The sequence below is a fragment of the Nannobrachium achirus genome, assembly GCF_963921795.1.
Source record: "Nannobrachium achirus genome assembly, chromosome: 18".
NCBI classification, from domain to species: domain Eukaryota; kingdom Metazoa; phylum Chordata; class Actinopteri; order Myctophiformes; family Myctophidae; genus Nannobrachium; species Nannobrachium achirus.
Window position 1 is genome coordinate 27,309,710 of NC_137825.1, and position 18,265 is coordinate 27,327,974.

At 42.7% G+C, this 18,265-nt stretch overlaps 1 protein-coding gene across 3 annotated transcripts in view; it reads left to right on the top strand.

Annotated features, from left to right (window-relative positions):
• The window catches only part of LOC308303676 (myosin phosphatase Rho interacting protein), a 39,836-nt gene extending 21,869 nt beyond the window's left edge, over positions 1 to 17,967 (top strand). Inside the window, exons 9-25 of one of the 3 annotated variants that reach the window (XM_080748131.1) lie at positions 666 to 758; positions 3,003 to 3,059; positions 3,993 to 4,061; positions 4,172 to 4,261; positions 4,899 to 5,008; positions 5,462 to 6,014; positions 6,128 to 6,265; positions 7,577 to 10,228; positions 12,191 to 12,338; positions 12,623 to 12,740; positions 13,801 to 13,960; positions 14,168 to 14,275; positions 14,527 to 14,613; positions 14,805 to 14,967; positions 15,536 to 15,621; positions 16,284 to 16,358; positions 16,934 to 17,967. In XM_080748131.1, coding sequence (XP_080604257.1) covers positions 666 to 758; positions 3,003 to 3,059; positions 3,993 to 4,061; positions 4,172 to 4,261; positions 4,899 to 5,008; positions 5,462 to 6,014; positions 6,128 to 6,265; positions 7,577 to 10,228; positions 12,191 to 12,338; positions 12,623 to 12,740; positions 13,801 to 13,960; positions 14,168 to 14,275; positions 14,527 to 14,613; positions 14,805 to 14,967; positions 15,536 to 15,621; positions 16,284 to 16,316 — 4,665 coding nt within the window. In that variant the 3' untranslated portion in view covers positions 16,317 to 16,358; positions 16,934 to 17,967. The remainder of the gene's footprint in view (positions 1 to 665; positions 759 to 3,002; positions 3,060 to 3,992; positions 4,062 to 4,171; positions 4,262 to 4,898; positions 5,009 to 5,461; positions 6,015 to 6,127; positions 6,266 to 7,576; positions 10,229 to 12,190; positions 12,339 to 12,622; positions 12,741 to 13,800; positions 13,961 to 14,167; positions 14,276 to 14,526; positions 14,614 to 14,804; positions 14,968 to 15,535; positions 15,622 to 16,283; positions 16,359 to 16,933) is intronic. The other 2 variants (XM_080748132.1, XM_080748133.1) reach the window with 2 other exon arrangements.
• The last annotated feature ends 298 nt before the right edge of the window (positions 17,968 to 18,265 follow it).

Here is an 18,265-nt window from a genome sequence, read left to right on the forward strand (position 1 = left end):
CCCGCTTTTTGTGTTTTTGCCGCTCAGTGTTTGCCTCCGGATGAAAGATAAAGGCACAACACTGGTTATTACGCACATACTCTGTGCCCGTGTTAGAATTCTGTCCATCTCCACTGTTGCTGTCAAACATCCAGTCGCGCAACACTCCCTCTTATATACACAGATTGCGGTTAGAGACGCCCTGTTTTGCTTCGCGCTATCAGCGCGCATTCTGTGTTATCATTCTCTTTGGTTCAGTGCGGTGCTGTGCTGAGTTCAGCCTCAGAAAACACGCACGTTGGCATTGGCTGTCATGATATTTACGCATGCTCTGAGGGCTGGTTTCGCACTTTTCCCACCCAGACCCTGACCCACATTGCGTTACTTCCTGCTTTTCAGATGTCTCTGGAAAGCAGGACCGTTTCCTGTATCTGTTATGGTGAATCTGATTCCCACAGATTTAAAAGAATGACAAAAAAACTAAAAAAACAAAGAGCAAAAAATAAATAATCATTGTGTGTGTGTGTGTGTGTGTGTGTGTGTGTGTGTGTGTGTGTGTGTGTGTGTGTGTGTGTGTGTGTGTGTGTGTGTGTGTGTGTGTGTGTGTGTGTGTGTGTGTGTGTGTGTGTGTGTGTGTGTGTGTGTGTGTGTGTGTGTGTGTGTGTGCGCGCGCGTGTGTTCTCCAGGAGCAGAAACATGGTCATGACTTCCCCTCCACCCTCCCTCCACTGAGAAGAGCAAAGTCCCTCGACCGACGGACCAGTGAGTCTGTCATGACAGTAAGTGCTCTCTGTCCTACTCTCTCCTTGAATACCAAGGTCCTCTTTTGTACGCATATCACAGTTCACATGATCCTTTCAATGTCGTTTGTAACCAATACAGACAGATCCTGTTTTAAGCTACTATTGGCACAGTGGTCGGTCTGTGGCACCGTGAGTCCCCACCAGGATATAAAATGACTCTATGGGTTTACATTGCCTTTTCTTTTTTTCCCCCTTTTTTTAAAAGGAACGCCTCGCACGAGTCAAGACAGCATTATAGTAATAGAGTTTTTCATGGTGTTGGGTCATAGTTCCCTCAATCAGCAATACATCACAGCTAGGTCAGCTGGCTCATTCGCCAGCGTTGTAGCCCGGAATTTTAAAATTGGGAGGGATTTTCTCCCTGTTTTTAACAACTTGTGTTGATGCTTAATTCTGTTTGGCGGCCGTTTGTGTTGCTACCTGATTCCAGAATTTCCCCCAACTTGATCACCTGACATAAAGAGGTGCCCTGGTGGGAAATTTGAGGAGACCGTAAATCTGACATGATGAAAGCAAAGCAATACTCGTCCAGAATAAACCAGACTAATCAACTGGTGATATTTGCTCAAGGTGTTTCTGTTGTTTGCGTGTGTGTGTGTGTGTGTGTTAGTGTTGATGGGTGTAGACTTTGCTTTTGTAGACAATACCTCTGTTGTTCTCCTAAGCTGTGAAGAAGAGTCTATGGTCAGATTCAATGCCAGGGCTGTTGCTGAGAAGAGGTCATTGGGTTGTTGTTGTTGTTGGGTTAAAGCTAGGGCTATAACTATCGATTATGTTCTTGGTGATTATTCTGTCGATAACCTTTGAGATTAAACAACAATCAATCCAATCATATCAACGAATTGACAACTTTTTGTTTTCAATTTAATTATAATCAATTACATCGATTAGTCTGAGTAACCACTTAACCCCTGTTTTATTCTTTGTTGTGGAAATTTTGCGAAAATAGCTGATCCCCTAGTTGAAGGGCTAACAGATCAGAACAGAACTGCAACCATTAAAGATTGAGAAAGGTTTCAGTTTCAGTAGATCGAGAATTCATTTTTAAAGCAAAGCTGGCCCTTTGTCTTCATGGCAGCTTTGCTTGGGAAGCTGTTTCTTAGTTTGGTTGGAGACATTAACATCTTTGTCCTGTATCTGTCTGCTACTGCTACTGTTAATTATCCAATTAACAAATTCAGAGGAATTATATTAAGACAGAAAAGAGGGCAATTAGATGTGGACTGTGTAGTCGCAGCATTATATGCTTTAGCCTATAGCTCTGTTGGGCCAGCTGATTTAAGGATGCATTTGTCACTAATGTAGCTTCCTGTGTACTGAAGCTACTTCAGACTAATGCTAGTGTTTCTTTGGCCTAGGTGTGGTTGTGTGAGAGTGTGGATCTGTAGGGCAGTCGTCCATGATGCAGGGTGCTGTACAGTCCCCTCTTCTCCCTCTCCTGTCCAGGTTATCCTCCTGCTATCTCTGTGTGCAGCCTTTTATCATCTGCGTGATTTTGGAGCACCCATTCTGCCAAGTGTGTCTGTGTGTGTCTCTGTGTGTTTGAAGACTAGGAGAGCGACAGAACAAAGAGTTGTTTGTATGTCACAAGTTACCACTGCTTCCTGAGGGCACTGATCACATGTGTGTATGTGTGTGCGTGCGTGCGTGTTTTGTCCCACCGTGTGGAATCACAGCAGACTACAACAAAACTGGGCACCGGATACTGCAACCTCAGCAGAACAGCAGCAACATTGGCAGAAGTTGCCCCTGTCAAGCGGATCATATCTTAAGATGATCATATTTTTAAAAACAAACCTATAGATTTGTCTAAGCCATTGGTAGGGTCAACTTCTACCCTCGGCTGAGTGAGCATGTGTTTGTGTCTGCTGCTGACCTGACAAGTATTTTGTTCACCTGTTTTAAATGATGACGTTGTGCCCTTTTGATGCTCAAATTTTAAGCTCAAAGGCCTGCTCTAGTTTGGGCTAATTCATACCTATAATTCATATGTTTGTTGTGTTTATAACTGTACCACAGCCGCAGGTAAGTAGACTGAACTCATCCTCTACTTTTTAAAGCGCAGTGTGATGGTTCAGTGCCTACACAAGTTAAAACCCAACATTAGCGTTTTAACAATTTATTAGTTTGTCTTGCATGATGACATGTTGTCAGTGTTTTTAGTCTTAAAGGTGATGTACAGTGTCTCACTATCCCCTTTTTCCCCATCCTTCTTTTTAGCCGGATTTGCTGAACTTCAAAAAGGGTTGGATGATGAAGTTGGACGAGCAAGGCCAGGTACTAGCCTACAGACAACCATGTTTGGTTTAGTGTTTATGCCAATTCCAAGGAAAACATTGTGGGGAGTGCTCCTTTTGGTCCATTCCACATCCTGTATACGTGCAGGTTTTTACACACCTGGTGTGCCGACAGCAAGACTGGCAAGTGCCGAACAGCCACTGACCTTGCACATCGTGCCAAGCTGTGGTGAAAGGAATAGTTTACAGTGGCGTGCACCAAATCGAGTGCTCCCTATATGTGTCAAAGCCTACTGCATAAATTGGGTGCGGGGGGTTTCTTTCATACGATAAAAACAAACTAGTTTAAGTAGTTGCTGAATGTGATGCAATGCATTAACTTTGTGTCAACAGTTCTAAGTCGGGAATTGAAATGCCAGTCACTTGAATTGAAGAGATGGAGTCATCCAAGAAAGATATTGAATCAGTAGTCGTTTGAATTGAAGTGATTGAGTCCTCTAAGAAAGTTACTGGAAAGTCTTTGATGTCTTTGAATTGAAGTGATTGAGTTCTCAAAGAAGTGGCTAGTTCAAACGACATCTGAAATGTCCGCCCAAGCACTTGAATGTCTGTACCATTATATGGCCTTTACAGAGGTCTGGTCAGACTTTGATGTCAGAGCTTCAATGAGGACAGTTAAAAGAGCTAGCCCAAGGGGGCTTTGCACATGCATTTTTACACAACATATGGACAGGGAGATGGGTTGGCATGCAGGAGCTACAAACCCCCTGCATCTCGTAGCTGCTTTTACGGACTCAGAGGGAATATTGTGATTATACACATGAACAGACTAATTTCTCAAATATCTCGTCAGTTTTTCATTACTCTAGTTGGCAGTTTTATGTTCTTCTGCGATGTGGTCTATTGCTTTGACATGATTCTGTCTTTGAACTTGGAGTAACCTGCCTTTTCTCGTTCACCCTCTACTCTGCAGTGGAAAAAATATTGGTTTGTGCTGACAGATCACAGCCTGCGATACTACAAGGACTCCATCGCTGAAGAGGTAACGCAGCTTATTTTTACCTTTTTCCATTAATCTTGCCAATCATTTTTGCTAATCTTGGCAATTGTTACATTACATGTTTGTCACGTTTCATGTTTGTGTCACCTCAGGCTTCTGATCTGGATGGTGAGATCGACCTGTCGTCTTGCTACAATGTCACAGAGTACCAGGCACAACGCAACTATGGTTTCCAAATACATGTGAGCGTCAACTCCTTTCTCATATAATAGACATTTTGTTATTTCAGCATATCGTGTGTTTGTCCGTTGAGCCCTAAGTGATCATCCGTGTATCCTAGTGTTGATTTCCGTAGACCAAAACTATGTTGACTACCTTTTTTCACTGACAAAAACGAAATAAGAACTAACTAAAAACTAACTAAGCTATGATGACAAAGCTATGAGCGAAAACTAAATATATTGAAAACATTTTGCCAGCAAATAAAAACTAGGCTAAAATGTTAGGGGGGGACAAGTGGTGAAGAGATCAAGTAGAACTAAAAGACAAGTAATTTTATGTTTAGTTGCGCTCTGAAAATGGCAGATCGCAACGCGCTGGGATCTTGTAGATCGGCTATTTTCAGCATGCAATCAAGTGTAAAATCAGGCATTAGGACGCCATCAAGGCCCGCCGAAATACATTTTTGTCGACACTATCAACAGTAGATTTAGACAACTGAAATCATGTGATATTTAGTCGACCAAAACTAAACCTTTTCAGATTGCTAAAACGTGACTAAAACTACATTTCATTTTATTCAAAAGACTATGACTAAAACTAAATAAAATATTCCTGTCTCAATCAACACTGTCTGTATCCCATACTGTCAATGTTCAGACCCAGGAGGGCATGCACACTCTGTCAGCCATGACGGCAGGTATACGGAGGAATTGGATCCAGGCGGTCATGAAGAATGTGAGACCCTCCACCGCTCCTGATGTGGCCAGGTCAGTTTGACCGTCTTAATACGAGTTGCTTAGCAATGTGTACAGTAAAGTGCTGTTTCCCAAACACTGGGTTGGGACCCATTTGTGGGTCTCGGAAACATTATTATGGGTGCGTTAATTTTTTGTTTCCTACATTTCGTTTTTAATTATTATTTCAGAACGTTTTCAAAAAATGTTTTCCCCCCCAAAAAATGCAAAGATTTTTCTAAATTTCATGACTAAATAAAAGAAAAATTCTATAAATTAGAAAATGTTTAAGAAGTAGTGAAAATAGCAGATCTACAAGCTCTGCTATTTTCACTAGTTTGGGTCCCCGGCATCACAGGCAAATGTCTAATTCATTATAACATACTTGTGTTCTATTGTTTAATTGATAACCCTGGTTGGATCTGGGCACTGGGGCTATGAGGATTTCAGTATTCCTTTTTTAATCTTTTGTTTTGCTGAATTCAGCTCGACCGAGGACAACAGTTTGGTTAGACCAGACGTCACCCAGGACTCTGCTTCCTCTGAGGTCTCGTCCACGGAGCGAGATTCTGCAGCCGGCGTCAAGAAGAGCCGGGCCCGGGAACGCAGAAAGGAAGGTCGCTCAAAGACCTTTGACTGGGCAGAGTTCCGACCCATCGCCCAGGCTCTGGCCCAACAGCGGGCCCAGGAGGCCGAAGGCCTGCAGGCAGACCTCGGAGACCTCGACCGGACTCGCAGGAGGGAAGAGAGGCGAAAAAGGTACGAGTCTGTGACTGGCACATGTGCAGAGCCCCCGGCCGTTGTCGAGGGAGGAAGGATGGACTATGAGAGTGGAGGGGGCGATGGGCACACGGAGCTCGGCGTGGGAGGTCCCTTGGCTGTGGAGACGCAACAGCAGGTGGAGGAGGTGATAGAACAGCACTGGCAACAGGTTGAGAAGACGCCCATACGGGATGAGAGGCGAGTTCCCCTGCCCTCAACTGTGCACACCAGAGAGGCAGCGGAGCTGGAGAAACTGTTGGAAAGTTACAAGAAAGGGGTATGTTTACACCAAGAGAGTAGCAGAATCTGTGGGAAAAGGGGAACAAAGCTCAGTCAAGTTAACCATTTTTCTTTCAATGACATTTTGTATGGCTTGACTCACCTTTCCAGGTAGAAGAGCTGAAAATACAACTGGGCAGCTGTCACCAGCAGCTGGTCGACTCCAACCAGCACAAGCAGGAGTTAGAAACCCAGCTGCGAACGGCCCTGGAGAGAGAGCAGGACTTCCGTACAGGCTACATCTCCCCGGTGAGTTATCAGTTAACTAGTCGCTATGTTTTCCGTGCTGTACTGTATTATACTGTACTGTCTTAAAAAGGCCTGTTGGGTTTGTTCTGAACTGAGCAGTATTTTCCTTCCATTTTGTAACAATCTTTGCATGTTGTATTTTATGGTAAGAAAAACATCAAACTGACCGACCTCAATTCTACAGAACTGCTAAAGATATGTGCCTTTGCATGAGTTCATTGCATGCGAAGAAAAACATGGAGACCTTATTACTACTTTGGCTTCTACTAGCGTATCTCTTATTTATGTGATAGATAGGCTTGTATAGGATAGAGTTTATGATGTGCTAGAAGTTAATATGCTGAATATTACATTTATTATGGGCCAAATAACGCCACCGTTGTGGTCGTCATTATCAATGGCAATATACTTTTCGGCTATTAAAATGTTTGGCTTTAAATAAATAACCTCTCAGCTTGTCTAATTATTTGCATGGAAGTCAGAATTTCATTTTATTTTAACTACTATAGACCATCCTTTTTTATTTTTTATTTAACAAATGTCATCAGCCATGCCATGGCTTAATTTTATTTTTCCGGTTGATTCCCTTTGTTCGTGTGGATATGTTTCTAGGTTTTCATTTAAGAGTGATCTTTTTATTTACTTGGAGACTTCGTAGATAGACATTCAGACATGTTATAAAAATATGTTTTGATACTTTTCCATGAGTTTAAATATGTAGAATATGTTTTTCATGAAAATATATGTATGTCTTTTTTCAGAGATATTACATTCCAGTGTTTTTCAAGGTTGTGGTGAAATCTTATCAATTACATTTTATGCGTGTCTAAGCTATGCTTTAGTTGGGTACAACAGAAGTCCAACATCTCCACCAACAAAATTATGTTTAGTGAAAGTGAATGGGTGGTGCAAAGAACTGAAAATGTATGTACATATTTTGTTGGTCTTGGTTTGTTCTTCCATCCCTCATCCCTCAGTAAACCATCCAGCTGAAACTAATTCTGCATCACTTACCCCATGAAATAACCTTTAACCATTTAATGTGCATGCTCTGTCGTGATTAACTAACCTCAGCCATTAAATCTCTTTTCTATGCTTTCACATCATTTAGGCCTAATTAAAATTGGAATGATGTTTTTTTTTTTATCATTGCTGTTCATCAACATAATCTGAAGTTAAACATATAATTTGGGAATGTTTAATTCTAGAGGGAGAATTGGGAAATTATTAATTAGTTGATCCTTGAAACAATTAGCAAGCTTTTGTGTCCCCTGCTGTGTGTTAACCAACTGTCTGGTCCCCTTTTCCAAGCTGGAGCACCCAGCTCTGGAGGCTGATGTGACGCCCCAGACGAAGAGGCCGGAACTGGTTAGTTCTCAAGCACAGAGCTTGACAAAGAAGTACCAGGAGACCAAAGAGCTCCTGCAGCTGCAAGAACTGAAAAAGCGCAATATGCAGGCACAGCTTGGCCTCTCACTTTCTCACCTCTCCATCACGGAACCTTATCTTTCTGAACCCCCACAAACACCCACTCTGGAAAGCCCTCCCCCAGAACTTATCCAAAAATCAGTTAGCCTCTTGCTCCAGGATAGCACAGAGAGAATCCAAGAGCTAGAGGACTTGATATCTGGCAACCCTCTGACTCTTAAGGGTTTGGTGAAGTTATTACGGTCACACAGTTGCTGTCATGAGGTAATGGAACAAAGTAGCTTCCAGAATCTCTTTGAGACCTGGAAATATCAACAGGAGGTAGAGAATGAGACCATAAAGAAGAGCTTAGCCAGGGCAGGAGAAAGCATCCGCAGCTATGAAACCCGTCTGCTAACCATGGAAGATATGGTAGGAAAGGTTCAGAGGCAAAAGTTGGAAAGCTTAAAAAACCCACGCTGTCCTATCTCGAAAATCGAAGACCATTCGGAAATGAATGAGGTGACGGTGGCTATGCTGTCCCAGAGGGTGGAGCTGTTGTCCAGCGAGAATGGGGCGCTGAACCAAAGATATCAAGAAATGGTGAACCAGCTGACTGAAGCCGACAGAGAGATAGACAGGCTGAAAGCTGAGTTGGTTGACCTGCAGGGCAGCAAACAGCACTACCTCATCATGGAGGAGCTGAATAGAGTCAAGGCCCAACTGGCAGAGAACCAAGCCAATGCCATTGACAGGGAGTATTACGAGAGGGAGCTAAACGACAAATCTCTGAGGCTTCATGAAGCTCTGGTGACATTGGAGGAGCTGGGGAACAGTCTGAAGGACACAGAGAAGAAACTGCTGCTGAAGGAAGCCACGCTGAAAGGTCTGGGATTCCAATTGTCAAATAATGACGACGAGATGCTATCAGAGAAAGAAAATCTCAAGGAGCTGTTTGAAGCCTCGGAGGCAAGGTTGCTTGAAAGAGATGCAGCCCTGCAGACCACAGAGCGACGCTGTTTAGAACTCGAAGCACAGAGCAGTGAACTAATCACTAGAATTCAGGAATCTGAGAGAATCAATAGTCAGAAGCTGTTAGAGGCAGAAAATGAACTACGGATGTTAAAAGATAAGTTGGGGTTAGAGATGACTGCCGGTACAGAAGACAAGTTGCATGTTGGTGAACAGGTAATTCATGTGGGTGAGAGGCAGGATGCAGAAGAAGGACTTATTGAGCAAGTAGTGAGAGAGTTTGAGTTAAAGGCTCAAGCACTTAATCGAGTATTGCAGATGTTATCGAAAGTAGACGTCAGTGTAGAGAAACTGCTCAGTGATTTGAAAAGCACTTTACTTATCACAGAATACCTTGGATGTCCTAATGCTGCGTCATTTAACGTGAGTCAGAAAGATCTGAAGAGATTAGTATTAGAAGCAGAGTTCTGGAGCCAGCTATTGAGTATCACTGAAGAGAGACCAGAGGATGAGGCAGGAAATATACAAAGCTTTGAGAGGCTGCTGGCAGAACGTATGATGGCGGAGAGGAGCATGTTGCTTTTGATTAGAAGTATTTGTCCTCACGCAAAGATGGAAGTTGATAGCAAGGTGTTTGTGACTGAGTCAAGCATCTCGGACATGTATAGCTGGCTCAATAATGAAACAAATGCTCTCATTCTGGATGACCTTAGAGAGATCTTGGAAGAGAAGATTTATTTACTAAAGCAAATAATCTCCACCTTGAAGTCAAAAAAGGATGACAAGCTGCTGTCTGTGATTCTAGCTAGTTTCAACTCTGGTGATCAGCAGAAACACGATTATGAATATATTTTAGATGCCTTTAGAGAAGCGCACTTGTCTTATGTCAGCATTAGACTGAAGTATGAACATAACCTAGAGCTACAGCAAAAGCAGGCACAAATTCAGAATGGCGGCTTGGATTGTGCAAACTGTCCTAAACTGAGAGAGCTCACACAAGATCTACAATCCCAACTGACAGATCTTCAGAATCAGCTGTCTGAAGCAACAGTGAGAAGGGACACAGGGTCACTAACTCACATTCAGATTGAAGTACAGCCTATAGACTCACTGGATAAAGCCATTGAACTTCAGGACATGATAGCCAGACATAGGAAGGAGCTGAGGGAGGTCAAAGATGCATATGGGCAGGAAGCAGAAAATCTGAGGCAGGAAGTTGCTAAGGCCGGTGAGATGCTTCGCCTCAGTTCCGAAGAAAACATCAAAGAGATAGACTCACTCACCACCTGCATGGAGAACCTGACCAAGAAGCATGAGCTGGACAGGAGTGTTCTCCTAGAGAAGTTTGAGCGTGAAATGGAGGAGCTGAGACGCGTAGTGGCTCCAGCAAGCCCAGGTGCGTCTGATGTGGTCATGGACGATGCCATGCATCCTGCTCCTCCTCCAGCATCTACCCTCAAGGATCGTATCCAGGAGCTGGTGACCCAGGTCTCGGTCATGACCGAAGAGATGAGGCGACGAGAACAGCAGGGCGACGCGACGACACTGCGGCTGAAATATGCCAAAGACCTGGAGAATCTGAAGGTGGCAGCACTCCCTGTCCTTGCCGTCCTCCATCCGTGACGCCTTGTGTTCCCTTGTGGCAAACCCCAGACCCCCATCCCCTTACCCTGCCCTCCTAACCTCGCCCACCTCACTCCCGCTCTTTGTTCTGTAAACCAGTTTTCCTCTGTTGCATGATCACTAACCCTCTCTTGAGTGCATGTGATCGTTAAAGCTGCAGTAGTTGTGTACTGAGGAACCCATTTTGTGGACGTTTTTATTGATTACTCGAGTCTCAAGTAACCAAGATTTGACATTTATCATTCATTTGAAGCTGTAAGATTCTGTAACACAATTTTGGTGGAGCCAGTCATTTGAGGCTATATCAATATGAAATGAGTTCCTCTTGTGTTAGTCTAGTGTGCTTATTAATCCAGTCTTTTACTCTGGTATTGGCAAAAGGGTTGACCCTTTTTTTCCTCATTTTATTTAAATGAACATTTTTAGAGGCTAAAGCAGATTTTTTAAACCATGATTTATTTATTTAATGTATTTATCCTTTATTCCAACATGACAACAATGCATGAATTTGTCTAATCTCTCTTCATTTTAGCTGTGCTAACTATAACATTTCACCCTTCTTGGCTCGGATTAATATGAAATGAATTGAACTGTCTCGAATAATACATATAGAAAGTATATTTTTAACAAATAGATAGATTTTTTATATATTTATTTATTTGCCCATAACCAAGATTTTTTCACCTACAGAACTAGGTTTGTCTTCACCTCCCCTTTTAAGGTCTTCATTTTCTATTGTTAAAATTTAGATAACTGACATGAGGAAATAATAACAGTAAAATTGTCAACTGATTTCATTACATTGAGCTGAAGGTTTATACAGTCATGTTTGTCGTGATTGGATTCACTTCCATTCACTCTGAAATGTATGAAAATAATTAGTTTGACCATTTAATTTACTTAATCCTCACCATTACTAAGGTACTGCACAGAAATAGTCTGGATTGGTTAAGCAGAAAGCCATCCCATTGCACTCCTCAAACAGGATATGAGCTATGGTACACATACACGCACGCATAGCCACGTCTGTATCAACAGTAAACAAAGTGCAGGTGCTGTTTGCTGTGATGTCAGACCAGAGAGTCTCCATATGCCCAGCGGGAGAGAATTGGCTCACTCAGTCTCTCACAGTCAGTTCCTGCGCTACTCGGAGTTCTCAGGACTTTTATCCCTATGAAAATAGACTGGGGCTACAGCCTGTTTAACTGCTACAGAGAGGGAGGAGCACAGGCCAGGGCACCACCATTGACTGGGTCCTCAGATTAGCAGCAGTGAATAGGGGACGGATGTAGGCCTAGGTTTGGGGTCAAGCCAGTCGGAAGGCCATTCAAATCTCCTCTTGTGGAAACATGCACTGTAATTATAATAGCTCTGTGAATGGCTCTTTTCTAAAAGCGTGTTGATTAGGATTACCTTCACCCTCCCCCTTCTCCATACCACCCAAAGGTGTAAATACAAACTTGCCAGTCTTGCATAATTCGACACAGACGGGCAGACCAAAAATATCTCATGCCGACCAGGCGTCTGACCTACCCCCCCCCATCCACAACACGCACACACAAACACACACACACAATTAATCATCTTGTTATGGCCAAGGCTTAATCCAGCGTTCCATCAAAGATTTCGACGCGGGACCGTTTATGTTTTTGTATTACCCACTTCTCTCACTGCTTGCGCGTTACTCCGATGTATTCTCTGCCTTTCTCTTAACCTCCTTTGTACTCATACAGGCTCATCTTGCTCGTGGCTAACAGGCTGTAGCTTGTTATTAAACAGATGATGATCAGCAATAACTTCTGTGTGGGGCCCAGGGGGTTTTCCATCCCATCCCAGCTCGGATTGGTCAGAAGAACCTGTTGGTCCCGTCACAGATGACCTGTATGCTCAACTGTTACCTCTGAACCCTCCTATGTATTGTAGGCCACCTGCGAGAGGGGCTTCGCTGCCATGGAGGAGTCGCACCAGAAGGTGGTAGATGAGCTCCAGAGAAAGCACCAGAGAGAGTTGGAGAATCTCCATGAGGAGAAAGAGCGGCTGCTGGCTGAGGAGACGGCAGCAACCATAGCTGGTAAATAGAACCTGGGATAAAGAACCAATCTTACTTAAGACATTAGACACAGACAGCTGAACTGAAGGAATTACTGACTAGTAAATAATGTGATTTCACTAAGCAAATAATGTGATTTCGCTAAGCATACAGTAGACCATCTTATTGCCATGTTCTTTATTTATTTTTTCTCATTGGACACATCAGCGTAGGGTTATTATGCTCAGCGGTGAAAGTGGTTACACATTTAAGAGTATGCAGGTTCTCCACTCAATAAAACAATTTGTTTTTTGTTGTTGCCATAGCAATTGAAGCAATGAAGAATGCCCACCGGTCAGAGCTGGAGAAGGAGCTGGACAAGGCCCGCAAGGCCAACAACAACACAGAGAACGCAGACATAGAGGAGATTCGCAGACAGCACGAGTAAGCTTGCTTCCTTCACTGCTCCAGTACTGTATCCTGTGGTAGGATACAGTTGATCAAGGGGCCCAAAAAGTAAAAATTATGTGCTTGTCCCTGTTGAAGTTCTCATTTTAACTCGGATGTTGTGGTGGTGGTTGTGGTGAGTGGTCCTTAGATCATTACTCCTGCTGTTTGATGTAATCAGGCCCCTGAAAAGCTTTCCCCACATCTGTTGTTTCGTTTTTGATAGTGTGTTTGAGTCAAACTAGCTGGTTCCTCTTGCCTTTGCTTATTTATAGGATGACTTGTTTAATTTGAATTTGGCAATAATAAGATGTTAATATCCCCAGTTTCTTATGGTGTTCCATATGTCTAGTTGCGACATAAGCAGACAGACAGACATACTGGGTGTTGACTTCTCACCTGCCTGTCCTCTGCATGCTATAACACATCACCCCACATCACCTGGGGAGCTGCAGGTGTTGAGACCTGCCACATGAGATTCCCATCAGAAAACCTGAGCATTCATTAAGGTCAAGACCATGGAAAATTGAGTTTCCCTAATTTTATAACATTATCACGATCTGATTGAAAACTGTAAGCGTGAAACATAGTTGTAAAACCCCAAATATTCTCAATATTTTAGTGGAGCCCTTCCTTGGAACCAGAACCATGGTTTGTGTTTTCTGGGCTAACTTACTGATCCGGCTTTGTGAAACCGAAAGCTGTCTACGTCTGAATAGCAACTGGGCAGAAAGAAGGTCTATTAGTTTGCTGCTTGCCAGCTGTAACCAAGACAACAGATGACTGAGGTAGCAAAATATGACCCTGCCAAACATGGAATTACAATGTCCCACAGACCGGACTCCAGTCTGATCTGTGGGACATTGTATTTCCCCGTAATTTCTCTGCCATTCTGTCCCACTGTATGCTCCTAATCAGACATCAATCAACCTCATTCAGGCTCAAAGTGTGAACTAAACCAAAGGCAGGTCAGAGAATTTATAATTAATAATTTATGTCGCTGTAGCTTTGTTTGAACTCTCCCAATGTCTCTGTGTCTTATCATGTTGTGTTTCAGAGAGGAGCTGTGTTCGTTCCAGCGGGAGATCGAGGTGCTGTCGGAGCAGTATTCCCAGAAGTGCCTGGAGAACGCCCACCTGGCCCAGGCGCTGGAGGCCGAGAGGCAGGCCCTCAGGCAGTGTCAGAGAGAGAACCAGGAGCTCAATGCACACAATCAGGTGCGCAGATACAGTACACTCCACTCATACAACACGGCTGCTCACACGCAACCCGGCTGCTCACACGCATTCCCCCCTTGAGGAAACCGCTACTTGCCAACCTCGACATTTATGTGATCCATGTACATGCACATCATGTCAAGGTTCCCTGGTGCTGAAGCTTTCCTTTACGTATTGAACTAAGACCGTAGTTGTTTGTGTTTCTAGGAGCTGAACAACCGTTTGGCAGCAGAGATCACAAAGATGCGTTCCATGAACAGTGAGGAGGGAGACTCGGGGACCACCATTCAGGGCAAGGAGCTCTACGAGTTGGAGGTATAGACCTAACTTTTTATTACTTTTGATATGTTTTTTTTTTCAAGTGTACATTATGGAAAAAAGGTTCTCTCTTTATATATTCAAGACTACCATAATGACACTAATAGTGGCAAATGCAAATTTGCTGTAATGCTTGAAATCAATTACTGTGAGTGTCTGTTATTTTGGTGTCTGTAATCCGATGTATGAAGGTTAATTAAAGATCAGTATTGCTCGGTGTTAAGTTACATGTCTTTTCTGCATGCCAGGTGATGCTGAGGGTGAAGGAATCTGAGGTCCAGTACCTGAAGCAGGAAATCAACTCGCTGAAAGATGAACTCCAGTCTGCCCAAAGAGTAGGTTTCTCTTTATTTGAACACAGGCTCAACTAAGTGGCTTCCTTCTCAGGCACTTCAGGATGAAAATCCCCTTACTTTTCTTAGGCACCGTTTGGGGAAACATTCACGAAGTTAAGGGTAAACAATGCAGATAATACATATGAGTAACCCTTCATCCATGATCTTTGTGCGTGTGTATGTGTATACAGGACAAGAAATATGCAACTGATAAGTATAAGGACATCTATACAGAGCTGAGCATTGTCAAGGCCAAAGCAGAGCGGGATCTGGGTCGGCTCAGAGACCAGCTGCAGCTGGCCCACGAGGCACTAGGGGAGCCCTCTCTAGAGGAGGTGGAGAGAGGAGGCTACGGTATGAAAATGTTCACACTACAAATCAATTGATTGCCATTACACCAGGGGTCTTCAACGTTTTCAGGCCAAGAACCCCTTAGCTGAGAGAGAGATGAAGCAGGGACCCCCACTACATATCGTATAAAATTGTGTTGCAGATTTTAAATGTTCATGAGTTTCTTATACAGCTAGACTTGTTTGACAGCACTATCATCTGTGTAGGTTATGGTAGATTCATATATTTAACCACTTGAACTGTCAATACATACTAGTCTGCTCTTCTTTTCCCTATACCTCTGTGCCAAAAAATAGCCGATCTATAAGCTCACAACGAGCTTGTAGATCTGCTATTTTTTGGCTAATGTTTCACTAAGAATAGGGATACTAGGGTTCAAGTGATTAATGTAAAAAACATGATCCTATCACACAAAGATTTGGCAGCCCCCATGTGGTAACTCTGAGGACCCCCTAGGGGTCCTGTACCCCCTGTTGAAGACCCCTGCATTACACTGTGCAGAACAATGCTCTTTGTCTCGTCTCACTTGCCAGAGGTACCGTGCTATTTAAGTGTCCATTCTCCTCGCTAGATATAATGAAGTCCAAAAGCAACCCAGACATCCTCAAGATGGCAGCTGCTGCAGCTAAACGCTCTGAGCGCACCATGAGGTCAAAGGTAGGTTCCCAACCGCTAGGAGGCCATTAACTAGTCCTCAAACCCATCTACTTTAGCGGTTTCCTTTTTATTAGAACAGCGGTTCTCAAACTCTGGGTCACGACCCAAAGTGGGGTCATGGGAAGGTGCTGTTGGGGTCGCCTATTTGCATTTTTTTTTTCTATTGAGAAATCGTAAAAAAATTGAAACAAAAAATCCCTCATAATATGGGGTCGTGATATAAAAAGGTTTGAGAACCCCTGTATTAGAATAACACTTGGAGGCCATTGCTAGTCAAACCCATCTACTGTAGCTGTTTCCTTTCTATTAGAATTTTATCTGCATTAAACTGGATTGCTGAAATGATTGTCTTTTTTGAACAGTGATTGCTTTTGCCAGTAGAGGTCTCTCATAACAGCAGGATTTAGAGTTAAATACAATAAACAAGTGATGTAGCAGCATGCCATACTGCCATCTACAGGTCAATTGTTTAATTACCTGTATTATTGAATGGCGCATCACATATGGCAATATCATTGCCAAGTTGCACACACATAAAACTTAGAATGACCATAAAATGCTGCACCTTCATAATTATGGTCTTTGTTTTAGCAGTAACACTGTAGTTGCTTAACACACGCTTGCTGGTGTGTTTTGTTCTTTTCCCCCCCTTCTGTTCTCAGTCTGTGAATCGTGACATGCCCTGGGACAGTTAGGGCTGCTGAAGACGTTTAGGCCTTCTACCCTTCTCCTTTTAGGTAAACCAACCGGACCCCTCCACCAGTGTGAACCACTTCCTGTAGTCCTTCACCTCTCAAAGCACTGTGTGGCTCTGACGGTGTCACTATTTCAACATTGTTAAACACAAATGCCCCTACGTCCCAGGCTGCAGGCTGATGAGAAGAAATTGCGTTCAGTTCCCACAGAGCATTGATCTTTTTCATATAGTTGTGGGTTTTAGTATTTAGTGGTCGGTGTGGCTTGCAATACAATTTGATCTGTTTGTCCTATCACATCACTCATAACAATTTTAATTTTTTACCAGTTTACACCTTTATGACTTATAGATTACCCAAGTGCCACACGGTGTGTAGAAGGCTTTGGGGTCACAAGTGAAGTTTTTGTCTCTCTGCACTGTTCAGATGAATGCATTCACCCATATTGTGCGTTATGTTAAGCACGTGTTAACAATAAATAGATGAGCACTGTTGTGAAGCACTTGACTGCCACTGCCTGCTAAGGAATGCCATGGCTCTACCAAAGCAAAGACGTGTTGTTCCCTGATCAGTCTTAATTCCCTGTTTTTTCTTTCTCTTATGTTGTCTTTCTCCAGAGTCTAAAGGAAGGACTGACAGCTGAACAGAGACTCCACCTGTTTGAAAACAAAGACACTAAGGAGTTCTGACATTGACACGTTAATGGCCTGCCTAACTTGCTGCATGTTTAGAGGCCCACTATATTTTAGCTCTGTAATTACTTATTTAGAAATACTACACACTGGTCACAAAACACAAGTCATATATTATTGAAAAAAGAAATCATGGTATGAAGTTTGAATTTCATGTCTATAGTGTCCGCATTCCATGCACTTCAGTTACTGTGACATTTTGTTTTTTATTGTTAAAATCTTACTGTAAATATTGTGTACTGTTTTTAATTGAGCATCTACCATGCATACACTAAAACCCTGACTGTGTAAGCTACTGTTTTAACTCTGTAGACTGTGTTGCTAGCCAAAGGAATAAGTGTGATGTTTAATGGCTACACACAACAATCTACATGTTAATGATCGAATAATTACTTGCATAACCAACCTGAGGAATTAGTTCGGCCTTCATGCCTGCACATTATGATAGGTGTGGTCGGCATGCACATGTTGAGAACCCCCAGTACCGTTCCGTTATCATTTCATCGCAGATGACAGTGTCACTCGATAAACAAGCCGTGGGACGAAAATGTTTGCCTGCAAACTGTCTGCTGCATTGGATGTCGCTTCATTGGCTGTTTGCTTCTATGTGGTGATCATCATAGATGGCTTAAATTCACCCATTTTAGATTATCCATGAAAAGGTTGACTGCTGAATGCATATGTATCTGATTCACTGATTATAATATAAATATATATATGAAAATTTATATAGACTTTTTTTTTCTTTTTTTCTTGCTGCAATCTTTGGGTCAGCTGTATAGGAGTTGTTGGAGGTGGTTATGTTTGTAGTATTGTTCATGGCAGTCCCTTTGTATTTATTTAAATGTTTTGGATTGTTGTCTCACATGCCCATTCCTCTGTACTCTATTATTGTAAATATACAGCAAATGTACACCAACTGACAAAGGTTTATTAGCAATAAATATTTTTGCACCCTTGTTCTGTGTGTTTATCGAGTTGTACTGCCAGCCTACCTACACTGCAATCACAAACTCGATTAGAATTGATTTTTCCACACAAAAAGATTTAAGTTCGACCATTACTCCTGTAGATCAACACTACATTGATGTCTGGAGAAAACACGTAGGCCCAAGCCTAAGGCCAGCATTTACAAATTGACAGGCACCAATACCATAGTTGGATCATAAGTTGTCTACCAGATTTGTTGCTATATTCTGGAACTAAATTATATTTTCAAAATGTGAAAGAATAAAAAATTAAATATGCCATTCAAAA